This window comes from Tamandua tetradactyla, chromosome 20, assembly GCF_023851605.1.
Source record: "Tamandua tetradactyla isolate mTamTet1 chromosome 20, mTamTet1.pri, whole genome shotgun sequence".
NCBI lineage: Eukaryota > Metazoa > Chordata > Mammalia > Pilosa > Myrmecophagidae > Tamandua > Tamandua tetradactyla.
Genome location: NC_135346.1, coordinates 10,324,355 through 10,338,646, shown reverse-complemented (window position 1 = coordinate 10,338,646; position 14,292 = coordinate 10,324,355). Strand labels below are relative to the sequence as shown.

At 41.8% G+C, this 14,292-nt stretch overlaps 1 protein-coding gene across 7 annotated transcripts in view; it reads left to right on the top strand.

Annotated features, from left to right (window-relative positions):
• ACSL6 (acyl-CoA synthetase long chain family member 6) overlaps positions 1–14,292 on the top strand; it is a 76,225-nt gene that overhangs the window by 27,377 nt on the left and 34,556 nt on the right. For 6 of the 7 annotated variants that reach the window (XM_077138350.1, XM_077138352.1, XM_077138351.1 and 3 more), the window contains one exon: positions 13,934–14,048. In XM_077138350.1, the coding sequence (XP_076994465.1) occupies positions 13,934–14,048 (115 nt within the window). Of the gene's footprint in view, positions 1–6,591; positions 6,658–13,933; positions 14,049–14,292 lie in introns of those variants that run through there. The other variant, XM_077138353.1, reaches the window with a different exon arrangement.

Below are 14,292 nucleotides of genomic sequence, written 5' to 3'. Positions count from 1 at the left end.
TAACAGGTTTTAAAGTCAGAGAGTGTTAAACCTCCCACTTCGTTCTTCTTTTTTAGGATGTTTTTAGCTATTCAGGGTCTCTTTCCCTTCCAAATGAATTTGATAGTTAGCTTTTCCAAATCTTCAAAGTAGGTTGTTCGGATTTTGATTGGTACTGTGTTGAATCTGTAGATCAATTTGGGGAGAATTGATGTCTTAACTATATTTAGCCTTCCTATCCATGAGCAGGGAATGTCTTTCCACCTATCTAGATCTCCTTAGATTTCTTTTAGCAGTGCTGTGTAATTTTCTGTGTACAAGTCCTTTATGTCCCTACTTAAGTTCATTCCTAATTATTTGATTATTTTAGTTGCTGTTTTGAATGGAATTTTTTCCTCTACCGACTCCTCACCTAGGTCATTGCTTGTGTGTAGAAATGTTACTGATTTTTGCACATTAATTTTATATCCTGCCACCTTGCTGAATTTATTAGCTCAAGTAACTTTCCTGTAGGTTTCTCAGGATCTTCCAAGTATAGTATCATATCACCTGCAAATAATGAGAGTTTTATTTCTTCCTTTCCAATTTGGATGTCTTTTAGTTCTTTGTCCTGCCTGAATGCTCTATGTAGAACCTCTAGCACAATGTTGAATAATAGTGGTGACAGTGGGCATCCTTGTCTTGTACCTGACCTTAGGAGGAAGGCTTTTGGTCTCTCTCCATTGAGTATGATATTGGCTATCAGTTTTTCATATATTCCCTTTATCATGTTGAGGTAGTTACCTTTGATTTCTATCTTTTGGAATGTTTTTATCAGAAAAGGATGCTGAATTTTGTCAGATGCTTTTTCAGGATCAATCGAGATGATCATGTGATTTCTCTCTTTTGACCTGTTAATGTGCTACATTACGTTAATTGATTTTCTTTTGTTAAACCATCCTGCATTCCTGGTATAAACCCCACTTGGTGATATTGTATAATTCTTTTAATGTGCTGTTGGATTCAGTTTGCTAATATTTTATTGAGAATTTTTGCATCTATGTTCATTAGGGAGATTGGCCTGTAGTTTTTCTTGCTTATAGCATTTTTACCCGGTTTTGATATTAAAATGATATTAGTTTCATAAAATGAGTTAGGTAGAGTTTCTTTCTTCTCAATTTTTTGGAAAAGTTTGAGCAGAATTGGTGTTAGTTCTTTCTGGAATGTTTGATAAAATTCCTCTGTGAGGTCATCTGGCCCTGGGCTTTTTTTTGTAGCAAGAGTTTTGATGACTGATTAACTCTCGTTACTTGGGATTGGTTTGTTGAGATCCTCTATTTCTTCCTGAGTCAGTGTAGCTCGTTTGTGTGTCTCCAGGAATTTGTCCATTTCATCTAAGTTGTCTAATTTGTTGATGTATAATTGTTCAGAGTATCCTCTTAAGATTTCTTTTATTTCTTCAGGGTCTGTGGTAACGCACCCCTTCTCATTTCTGATTTTGTTTCTTTGCATTCCCTTTCTTTTTTTCTTTGTCAGTCTTGCTAGTGGCCCATCCATTTTATTGATTTTTTCAAAGAACCAACTTTTGGTTTTATTGATCTTTCTATTATTCTTTGGTTCTACCATTCATTTATCTCTGCTTCAATCTTTGTTATTTCTCTTCTCCTATTTACTTTGGGGTTAGTTTGCTGTTCTTTCTCAAGTTCCTCCAGGTTTGCTGTTAAGTCCTCAATTTTTGCTCTTTCTTGTTTTTTAATATAGGCATTTAGGGCAATGACATTCCCTCTCAGCACGGCCTTTGCCACATCACATAAGTCTAGATAAGTTGTATTCTTATTTTCATTCATCTCCAGATAGCTGCTGATTTCTCTAGCAATTTCTTCTTTGACTCACTGGTTCTTTAAGAGTATGTTATTTAATCTCCATATATTTGTGGATGTTCTCATTTTTTGGTGGTTCATCCCATTGTGATCAGAGAAAGTGCATTGAATAATTTCAATATTTTTAAATGTATAGAGACATGTTTTGTGTCGCAGCATATGATCTATCCTGGAGACTGTTCCATGAGCACTAGAGAAGAATGTATAACCTTGTGCTTTGCAGTGCAATGATCTATATATGTCTGTTAGGTCTAATTCATTTATCAAGTTATTTAACTTCTCTATTTCCTTGTTGATCTTCTGTCTGGTTGTTCTATCTATAGAGGAGAGTGGTGTATTGAAGTTTCATGATATTATTGTTGAAATATCTATTGCTCCCTTCAGTTTTACCAGTGTCTGTCTTATATAATTCGGAGCTCCTTGATTGGGACCATAAAGATTTATGATTATTTTATCTTCTTGGTGAATTGATATACTTAAATTAGTATATAGTGTCCTTCTTTGTCTCTTGTGATGTCTTTACATTTAAAGTCTATTTTGTCCAATATTGGTATAGCTACTACTGCTTTCTTTTGGTTATAACTTGTATGGAAAGTCTTTTTACATCCTTTCACTTTCTTTCAATCTATTTGTATCCTTGTGTCTAAGATGAGTCTCTCATAAGCAGCATGTAGCTAGAATATGTTTCTTAATCCATTCTGCCAATCTTTATGTTTTAATTGGTAAGTTTAGTCCATTAACATTCAAAATTATTACTGAAAAGGTGTTTCTTGATTCCACCATCTTATCTTTTTAATTTTATTTGTCAGATCTATATATTCTTTTCCCTCTTTCTTTTTGTATTCTTTAAATTACCCTTAATGGTACTCTTCAATTCTGTGCCCTCCTCCAGAATTCCCTCCCCTGTCTTTTTTTTTTTTTTTTCCCGGCAGAACTCCTTTTAATATTTTTTGTAGGGCTGGTCTCTTATTGACAAATTCTTTCGGGACTTCTTTGTCTGTCAAAACTTTAATCTCTCCCTCAATTTTGATGGATAATTTGGCTGGGTACAGAATTCTTGGCTGGAAGTCTCTCTCTTTCAGGATCTTGAATATATCATACCACTGCCTTCTCGCCTCCAGAGTGCTAGTTGAGTAGTCTGAAGTCAGTCTTATTTGATTTCCTTGTATGTAGTAGATTGTTTTTCTCTTGCCGCTTTCAGGATTTTCTGCTTCTCTTCAACATTTGACAGACTGATTAGTATGCGCCTTGATAAGGCATATTTGGATTTATTGTGTTTGGAGTTCTTTGGGCTTCTTTGACTTGGATATTTATGTCCTTTATGAGGGTTGGGAAGTTTTCCCCCATTATATCCTCAACTACTCTTTCTAGCCTTTTACTCCTCCTCTCTTCTCCTTCTGGGACACCAGTGATTCTTATATTTGTACATCCTTCTGCTCATTCTTCAATTGTACAAAGACATACATTTAACCAAAAGGGTCTGTGCACGTAGCAGTGTGGCTCAGGTGAGTCACAGCTTCTACAGTGCTGTCCCCTGCCTACCTGATGTAGCCGTTTTACCACCTTTGATGGTTTCTTTGTTGGTTTCTTTCTTTTCTTCATCCTTTATTTGCTTTCTTTTTCCTCTTCTCTGTCAGCTCTTTTCTCTCCTTCTTTTCCCTGAACACCAGTATGAACTGCTTTGTTGTAACCTTCCCAGTTTTGAGCGATTTCAATGGCAAAATAAATATATATTCTGGGGGCAAATATGGTGTTTTTTTTAGTGTAGCCCTAAAAGCAATCTAGCTGCAGCAAACTACCATAGTTGAAAAGTCTCTGAAATCCTATCAAACTTCAAGCAGAATGGCCTCCACTTCTCTTTAGCAGATTCTGACTTGAGTTCATCTGGGTTCAAAACATCTATCTTGGGTTTCTCAGAATTTTTCTAGAATTCATAGTAGATTTGGTCATCTACTTTGGGGAGTATTCTAACTTGATAGCTGCCAGAATGTGATATACCAGAAATGGAACAGCTTTTAAATGGGGGGATTTAGTAAGTTGCTAATTTACAGTTCTAAGACCATAAAAATGTCCCAATTAAAGCAAGTCTATAAAAATGTCCAAATTAAGGCACCAACAAGAGGTTACCTTCACTCAAGAAAGGCTGCTGAAGTTCAGGGTCTCTCTCTCAACTGGAAAGGCACGTGGTGAACATGGCGACGTCTGCTAGCTTTTTCTCCAGGCTTCTTGTTTCATGACGCTCCTCCAGGAGCGTTTTCCTTCTTCAGCTCTAAAGGTCTCTGGCTGTGTGGGCTCTGATGGTTCTTGAGGCTCTGTCACGTGGTTCTCTCCAAAATGTTTTCTCTTTTAAAGGATTCCAGTAAACTAATGAAAACCCACCTGGAATGAGTCACATCTCCCTCTAATCCAAGGTCACACCCCCAACTGGGTGTGTTGCATCTTCATGGATTATCTAATCAAAAGTTTCTAACCTACACTACTGAATCAGGATTAAAAGAAACGGCTGCTCCCACAAGATTGGATCAGTATCAAAATAAGGCTTTTTAGGGTACATAACCTTTCAAATCAGCTTAAAAACAAGGCTTTCCTAAGGTAACATAATCCTTTCAAACCAGCACAGTGAGTCTAAGAAACTGTGGGTCAACTGGTGCAGTCAACTTGTGGTAGACTTTGGCCTGCTGCAGTGCTCTCATTGTCCATGCTACCTCAGCGTGAGGCCAGCCCCAGAGCAGCATCTCACCAGCCCCCTCTGTTCCACTAGTAGCCTCCATGTTGCAGCCCAGCTATTAAATTTTTTGTATTGTACCATTTTGAGTACCTTCTCATTTCTTTCTGTATATACTTTTCATGTTTTTTTTTATTATTATTATTACCATGGGGCTTAAAATGAATATCGTAAATATGTAACAAATCACATTTAATTTGATACCAACTTAACATCAGTAGCATACACATATACTATTCCTATACTACTCCATCCCCCTCACCTGTCTGTTGTACATCTTATGAGTTAAGTCTTTATATATTTATGTCTAAAACCACAGATTTACCATTTCCTTTTATGCCTTTCATTTTAGAACATGTAAGAAGTAAAAAGTGGCATTAAATACCAAAAATACAATTGTGCTGGCATTTATAATTACCTTCACTGGAGGTCTTTATTTCTTTATGCCACTTTGTTCCACTGTCTAGTGTCCTTTCCTTTCAGTCTGAAGGACTCCCTTTAGTACTGCTTGTAGGGCAGGTGTAGTGATGGTAAACTCCTTCAATTTTTCTTTATCTGAGAATGCCTTAATCTCTCCTTCTTGAAAGACAGTCTCACCAGCTATAAAATTCTTGCTTGGCAGTTGTTTACTTTCAGTACTTGAAATACTTCATCTTGATGCCTTATTACCTCCATGGTTTTCTGATGCAGAATCAGAACTTCTTTGGTCTTATTTGAACTCCCTGTATATGACCTATTGCTTTGATTTTGTAGCTTGCAGAGCTTTCTCCTTGTCCTTGGCATTTGACGGTTTGACTGCTGTTTGTCTGGGTATGGTTTTCTTTGAGTTTATCCTGTTTAGGGTTCATTGGGATTCTTGAATATGCTCCTTCATGTCTTTCATTAAATTTGGGAAGCTTTCTTCTTTTATTTCTTTGTATATTGCCTCTGTTCCTTTCTCCTTTTCTTCTCTAGGGACTCCCGTAATGCGTATATTGGTATGCTTGATGGTGTTTGTATTAGTCAAGGTCCTCTAGAGAAACAGAACCAACAGGAGAGATCTGTAAATATCAGATTTATAAAGGTGGCTCATGCAACTGTGGAAATGCTAGAGTACAAAATCTGTAGGGCAGGCCACAAGCTGGCTGTTCCAATGAAAGTCCTCAACGAATTCCCCAGAAGAGGCTAGCTGGCTGAAGCATAAAGAGAAATTTTCTCTTCTGAATTCTCCTTAAAAGCCTTTGGGTGATTAGATTGTCACTCATTGCAGAAGGCACTCCTCTTACACTGCAGATGTAATCAGCTGTGGCTGCACCAATGTGCTCATGATTTAATCCATGAACGGTCAACAGAAAGGCCAGTGCTTGCTTGACCAGACAGCCGAGCACCATCACCTGGTGACGTTGTCACACGAACCTGACCACCACGGTGCCCTGCAGATGTTTCAGGCTCTGTTTGCTTTTTTAATTCTTTTTTCTTTCTGCCCCTCCATCTGAATCATTTCAGTTTTCTTGTCTTTAAGATCACAGATTCTTTCTTCTGCTAGTTCCAGTCTGCGTTCGAAACCTTCTAGAGAATTTTTCATTTTCATTATGATGGTCTTCAATTCCAGGATTTCTGTTTCATTCCTATTTAAAATTTCTATCTCTGTATTGAGAGTCTCAATTGTTCCTTCGTTGTGTTCCTGATAGTTCTTTCCCTGTGTTTTCTTTTATCACCTTGAGCATATTGAAGATCATTTTGAAATTTAAGTCTTTGTTCTTTATGTCCAAAGTCTGATCTTCACTGACGGTTTCTGGATTTTTGTCTTGTTCTTTTGAATGGGCCATCATTCCCTGTTTCTTTGTTTGTCTCGTAATATTTGTTGCACACTGTGCATTTTAATATTGTAGTGTGATAACTCTCGGATTTAGCCCCTGGTCTGTCTGTTCTTTAAGTTAGTATCTAACCAATGATATGACAACGAATGATATGAGAGAGATTTCCTTGAGTGCCAGGAACTAACAAAAACAAACCAATGTTAAAAACATCTTTCATGGTCTTTGCCAATTAGTTCTTTGTTAAATGGTACTCTCCTTCAGAGTTCAGCTCTCCTATCAAGAAGATCAGCCCAAGGTGAATATGAAGTCCAGTGTCCTCTCCTTTTTTGAACCTAAGTCTTGTCAAGGATTTGTGCTTGCTGGTCTCCTTAGAAATTCTTGCAAGAATGACTGGCCCCTTTATTCCCCAAGAAATAGACTTTCTCCCCTTCAAGGTGCTGTACTGTATGGCTTAAAGCAGGTAATCCTTGCCCCAGGCCACTTTGACTTAATTGTTTCTTACACTGCATTCACTGTCTCCAAGGTGCGTATGCCTGAAGGGCAAGTTCTGGGAGGGTAAGCTGAAACTTGTTTCCTATTTCAGTCTCTCAGACACCTGTCCAGTGGCATCCACATTCAGGACCCAGATGTGCACAGAAGGGCTACTCTGCTCCCTCCCGAACATGGTCACAGACCACAGCGGCCCGAAGAGGGATGCAGAGGGCAGTAAGAAGGTCATGAGCGGCTCCTACCATTGTTAAAACTGTATTTTCTTGATTCAGCTCTCTCCCACTTACTGCAACTATTTAACTGATTACCAGAGTTTTGAGGAAAATGGCTCTGCCAGTTTTTATTGCTAATTGTTCTAAGATTCTGTGGGGGAATGACACCCTAGAACATCTTATACCACCGTCTTGGTTAACCGGAAGGCTTGTCTTATGTTTCTATCCTTTCTCTCCTCTCTCTCTCAAACATTTAAGAGCAGGATGCAACCACCATACTCCTTGAACACATAATACTTCCATTTGCATTTCCCACTAATAAAGATATTTGCTATGTAATTACCTTGGGCCCACCTATCAAGTTCAAGAAACTTAATTTGACATAAAGCTTACATTCTATATTCCAGTTTTTTCCTATGTCCCTATAATGTCCTTTTGAGCCTTTTCTCCTCCCTTGTTAGTTCCTTTCCAGTATCATGTATTGCCTTTAATTGTCATTATCTCTTTAACTTCTCTTTCTTTTTCTTTTAATTGTGGAAACATGTGTACAACGTAAATCTTCCCATCTCAACCCTTCCAAGCATATATTCCATGGGATTGATCACATTCACAATATTGTAGTACTCTTACCACCAGTCATTACTAGAACTTTCCTTTCACCCCAAACAGAAACCCTGTACTCATTTTGCATTAACTCCTCATGCCCCTGACCCCTTCCTTTGGGAACCTGTACTCTACTTTCTGTTTCTGTGAGTTTGCATTTTCTCTGGTATTTTCATTTTAGTTACTGTGGGGCTTCGATTCAACATCCTAAATCTATAACAATCTTGTTTGCTTTGATGCCAACTTATCTTCAATAGCATAAATAAAGTATGTTCCTAAACCCTTCTGTCCACCCCCCCCACATTCATGTAGTTCTTGTCATAAATTACATACATATACATTGAGTCCCAAACCACTTATTTATCATTACGTTTTATGCATTTGCTTTTTAGATCCTGGAGAAAGTAAAAAGTGGAGTTACAAAGCAGAAATACAATATGAATTTACGAGACAATGGAATACATTTTGCTTTTTAAAAGTTCAATGTATTTTAAATAAACTGACAGGAAAAATAATTTTAAAGATACAATAGTACTGGTATTTATATTCACCCACATCCTTATCTTTTACTGGAGGTCATTATCTTTTCAAGTGGCTTTAGACAATTGTCTTGTGTCCATTCCTCTCAACTCCCTTTAGTATTTTTTGTAGGGCCAATCTAGTGGTGATAAAATCCCTCAGCTCATGTTTGTCTGTGACTATCTTAACCCCACACTCTTTTTTTTTTTTTTTTGCATGGGCAGGCACTGAGACACGAACCTGGGTCTCTGGCATGGCAGGCGAGGACTCTGCCTGCTGAGCCACTGTGGCCTGCCCCACCCTCATTTTTGAAAGACAGTTTTGCTGGATATAGAATTCTTGATTGGCATTTATTTTGCTTTCAGCACTTTACATATGTCCTCCCACTGCCTTCTTACCACCATGTTAGATGATGGCTAATTAATTAATCTTATTGAGGCTCTCTTGTATTTGATACATTGCTTCTCTCTTGCAGCTTTTGGAATTCACTCTTTATCTTTGACATTTGACAGTTTGATTATAACCTGGTGTGGTGTGGCTCTATTTGGGTTTCTTCAATAAAGGTTAGAGTTATTGAGCATCTTGTATGTTTATATTTATGTCTTTTATTAAATTTGGAAAGTTTCATCGTTATTTCTTTGACTATTCTCACTGCCCTTTTCTCTCTTTCTCTTTGTTCTGGGACTTCCGCAATGCATATATGGTATACTTGATGGTGTTCTAATTTGTTAGCTGCCAGAATGCAATATGCCAGAAACAGAATGGTTTTTAAAAAGGGTAATTTAATAAGTTGCTAGTTTACAGTTCTAAGGCCAAGAAAATGTCCCAATTAAAATAAGTCTATAGAAATGTCCAATCGAAGGCATCCAGGGAAAGATACCTTGGTTCAAGAAGGCCAATGAAGTTCACGGTTTCTTTCTCAAGTGAAAGGGCACGTGGCAAACACAGTGAGTTTCTCTCTCATCTGGAAAGGCACATGGTGAACATGGTCAGGGTTCCTCTCTCATCTGCAAGGGCACATGGCAAACACGGCATCATCTGCTAGCTTCTTCTCCAGGCTTCCTGTTTCATGAAGCTCCCTGGGAGGCATTTTCCTTCTTCATCTCCAAAGGTTGCTGGCTGGCAGACTCTGCTTCTTGTGGCTATGTCGTTCTGCTCTGATCTCTCTGAATCACCTTCATTCTCCAAAATGTTTCTTCTTTTATAGGACTCCAGAAACTTATCAAGACCCACCCAAATGGGTGGAGACATGCCATCACCTAATCCAGCTTAACCACCACTCTTGATTAAATCACATCTCCAGGGAGATGATCTGATTACAGTTTCAAACATACGGTATTGAAGAGGGATTATTCTGCCTTTACAAAATGAGATTTTGATTAAAACATGGCTTTTCTAGGGGACATACATCCTTTCAAACCAGCACAGATGGTATCCTACATGTTCCTTAGGCTCTGTTCACTTTTTTAAAAAAGTCTTTTTCTTAGTCCTGGGATTGATCGTCATCATTCATGGTTTCTAATGCTTTATACTTCTGTGCCTGGTCATTCTTGTATTGTAATCTTTTGTCAAAACCTGGGAATTGTTATATTTTAATGTGTTATTTCTGGATTTTATACTCTGAGACATGTCTTCCTTGAGCATGTATCCAACTAGTATTGTGCAGAGCTTTCCTTGAATGCCAGGAGCTACAAAAAACTGAGATGTAAAAAAAAAAAAAAGGAAACCACTTTCCCATTCCCCCCTCTGGTTGACCTGAGTGAGTGCACTCCTTCAGAGCTTATTCATACAATAAATTTATAAAATAGCTCCAGACCAAAGTGTAGTGGCCTCCCTTTCCTTTCGGTGCGTGCCTCTTGTGTTGACATGCATGTTTTACCCTAAGAATTCCCTGTTTACGCAGATAGCAGTGTCCCCTCTTCCCTAGGAGCGCGTTTCCGCATGGTCCTGGACACTGTGTTATATGTCCTACAGTCCTTTGCCCCTGGCAGATACTTGACTGCTCTCCCACGGCATTCAGCAGAGAGCTCTGTTGGCCACCTTCTTTGTGCATGCAAGTTCTGGAACATTCCCAGAATGAAGAATCCTGATTCCTCAGGCCACCACCTGACAGGTTGGGCAAGACCTACATGCTCCCAATACACACAGTAGGATTCCTCTGCTCCCCGCCAGGACCCTGTTCTGCTCCCCTGGGGCTGGCTCCAGGCTGAGCTGGTGATGGTGGGGGTGGGGGGAACAGCCAAGACTCCACCAGATCCTACCACTTTCAAGAGCCTTTTGTTTTGGGGTTTTGCCCCATTACTGCAGTCCTTTAATGGTTTTCTAGAGCTTTGACAAAGATGTTTCTACCAGATCTTGCAAGTTGTTCAAAGCTTTTGTTGGGGAGCACAGCCCTGAAGCTTCTCATTCTACCGTCTGCATTGGAGTAAAGTCTTCTTCTCTTTTCAGTTTGCCTTTTTCTGAACTTTAATTCTATTCATTTTGAATAGATGATATATATACACAGGTCAAAAGAAACAAAAGAACTGTACTGAAATGCTTGTACCTTCCTCCAGGCGCCCGGTTCCCCTTCCCTGAGGCAGCTTGAGTTAACAGTTGTGTCCTGTGCACAGACAAGTGTGCTGATATTCCGCCCCCTCCCCCCAGTGATATCCAGCTCCGTCTGCTGCTCTGCACTTTGCTTTTTTGCTCTTGGCAGTGCCTCTTGGTGCTCACAGACATGACACTTATAGACACGGCAGGCTTGCCTCGTGGAGAGGGCACAAGACGGGATAGGAGCTGACTCCTTTCCCAGCAGGAATGATGTGGGAAGGTACAGGTGTGTGATAAGGCATGCGGCGGCTTGGGCAGATGGTTATTTGTGTGGATGGCTGGATGATGGAGAGGGGCTAGAGAAGGGCCATCAGAGTGGTGACAAGAATGGCCTTTGGTGACCAGTGACCTTGGGTTTGAAGCCTGGTTGTGCCTCTTACTAGTTGTATGGTCCTTGGAAGTTTCTAAACTCTCTGATTCTCAGTTTTCTCAACTGTAAAGTGGTAATAAGAACACCTGCCTCTTAAGTGTGTGGTAAGGATTTGATGAGATAATGCCAAGAAAAGACTAAGAACGGTTGGTTTTTAGTGAGCATATAATTATAACTCACCTAGAGAGGTCAGCAAGGACAAAGTCCTATTAACTGGTGGAACCCTTGGGTGGACAGCATGGATTTATTTTGGGTTTTCAGTAGGGAGAGACATGGCATAGAGCGAAGCTAAGGTCTTCGTTCCTGAGAAGACTGAAACCTCCCTCGCCTCATTCCCCAGTGGTGCAGGAAGCCAGCATGGCTGGAGCTGAGTAAGCAAACGGGAATGGTGGGAAATTAGGTGTGATGGACGAGGGCCCAGACCACAGAAGGCCTGCCAGCATTTACTCTGTGTGAGACACATGGTGAGAAATGTAATTCCAGTCGTGGCTGTCATCCCAGTTTAAAATTCTCCTCTGGCTCCCCAGTGCCCTGAACCAGACCCCTTGCCTCAGTCCATGCGGAGCTCCATTAGTTTGTCTGTTGTTCCCCAGATGTGCTTGTGTTTCCTGTCCTGAGCATTTGATCTTGCTATTGCCTCTGGTTGAGTTGCCATTCCCTGTTCCTCAGTCTGCCTGGCAACCCCCCTGCAGACTTCAAACCCCAGCCCAGTGGCCGCTCCCTAGCACCCATGCCTGCTTGCACCTACTCTGTCCCTGACATAGTTTCTTGCTGTGTCTTTTCTGTCTCTGTGGAGTGCTGGCCATGTCTGATTGTGCACTTCCTGAGCTTCCACAGGGGTCTTACATGGGGCTGATGCTTAGGGAGTACTAGCCAAATAGAACTTTCTGGTCTAAAACAGTTGAGAGCTGCCTGTGGTTTTAGTTTGGCTGTTTGCTTTGGGTTCAGGCAGACATTTTTCCTCAGACGTGATGTTCGAGTGGTGGCAGGCCCTGCGCCAGCCCTGTGCAGCCCAAATAGTGTGACAGTGGTGAAGCTGGGTGTTCTAGTTTGCTAGTTGCTGGAATGCAATATACCACAAACAGAATGGCCTTTAAAAAGGGGAATTTAATAAGTTGCTAGTTTACAGTTCTAAAGCCGAGAAAATGTCCCAGTTACAACAAGTCTATAGAAATGTCCAATCAAAGGCATCCAGGGAAAGATACCTTGGTTCAAGAAGGCCGACGAAGTTCAGGGTTTCTCTCTCAAGTGAGAAGGCACATGGCGAACACAGTCAGGGCTTCTCTCTCGGCTAGAAGGGCACATGGGGAATACGGGTCATCTGCTAGCTTTCTCTCCTGGCTTTCTATTTCCTGAAGCCCCCCGGGAGGTGTTTCCTTCCACATCTCCAGAGGTCACTGGCTTGTGGGCTCTCTGCTTCTTGTGGCTATGTCCTTCTTCTCTGTTCTGAATCGCTTTCATTCTCCAAAATGTTCCCTCTTTTATAGGACTCCAGAAACTTATCAAGACTCACCCAAATGGGTGGAGACATGTCGTCACTTAATCCAGTTTAACAACCACTCTTGACTAAATCACGTCATCCAGGGAGATGATCTGATTGCAGTTTCAAACACACAGTATTGAATAGGGAATGGGATTTTGATTAAAACATGGCTTTTCTAGGGGACATACATCCTTTCAAACCAGCACACTGGGGTACTGAGGGATCTATTGGGGGCTGGGGGCGGGCAGGGGGAGGAGGCAGGCGAAGAAGCCTTCCTCCTCTCCATGGCCCCCAGCATGCCTTCCCTCTCCGGACCCATGCCATAACCCACCCCCACTCCCGACTCCTGCCCTGCAACTGGATTTAGCATCATTCAGCCTGTCCTCCCCCCCCTCAACCTTACTGGCCACTGTTCCCAGGAAAGTTCCTTCAGCGCAGTCCTCAAAGTAATTCTTTTATGTGAATGATGGCTAAGCAGCCTTCCCAGCTAAAGACTGTACCCAATTGATCCTTAACCTAAGGGTCTGGCAGCAGGGGTGTGTACAAACAGTCCCTGAAAGTTCTGTATCCTGGGCTAGTGTGTGAATGTCGAGTGTGTGTGTAGGACCTCGGTGTCCTGGGCCTAGGTGTGCAAACCACCTGTTCGAGCTGTGGATATGTGCAAACCGTGTGTATAAGCCATGTGCACATGAGCACATGTAACCAGATGTCTTAGTTTGCTGGGGCTGCTATAACAACATACTGCATACTGGCTGGCCTAAACAACAGGAATTTATTGTCTTCCAGTTTGGAAGGCTGAACATCCAAAATCAAGGTATCTCCTGGAGTCTGTAGCATTCGGTTGGTGACCTTCTGAAATTTGTAACTGAGCTCTGCCTTGATCACATGGCCGTCTGTCTCTTCCTGTCTCCTTCCTCCTCTGATTACGTGTTTGGGCTTCTGGTGATTGGCTGCATCTGAATTTCCTCTGCTTCTAAGGACTTCGGTTGTATTGGATTAAGTCCCACCCTGATTTGGCCTTTTCCAAGTAGAATCTTTGGAGCCCAATTTACAAATGAGTTCATGCGACAGAACCAGGGGTCAGGACCTGAACATGTCTTTGTGGGACATGACTCAGTCCGCCTGTGTGTGTGTGTGCAGCTGGGCATGCACAGTGCAGGCCGTGTGTGAGGTTGCGCAGATCCCTGCTCCAGTTGTAAATGGAGTGCACATCTGTGCTGCACACCACCTGGGCATCCTGCTGCCTGCTCCTGATGCCGCTGCGCACCTGAGCTGGTTTCTCTGGCCTGTGCTTGGCTCGTAGGACAGTGGCGGGGCCCGGCGGTCTGTGATCGGGGGTAGCCCTCAACTACTCACCCACTACTACGATGATGCCCAGACCATGTATCAGGTGTTCCGCCGTGGGCTCAGCATCTCAGGTGAGGGGATGGGGGGATGGGGGGAGGATGTGGCAGGGGCTGAGCAGGTATAAGGGTGGGGATGAGCAAGCCTGTACCGGGGGCTTGGCAGCTGAGAGGAGCCTGGGTTCAGAAAAGAGAAGTCACTCCTGGCCCTCCTTCTGCCCAGCCTGAGAAGCCACTTCATTATGTGGCTGAAGGGTCGACTCCCAGCCCTTAGAGTGGCCTGATGTTAGGCTGTCTCTTGGGCCAAACCCTACAAGCT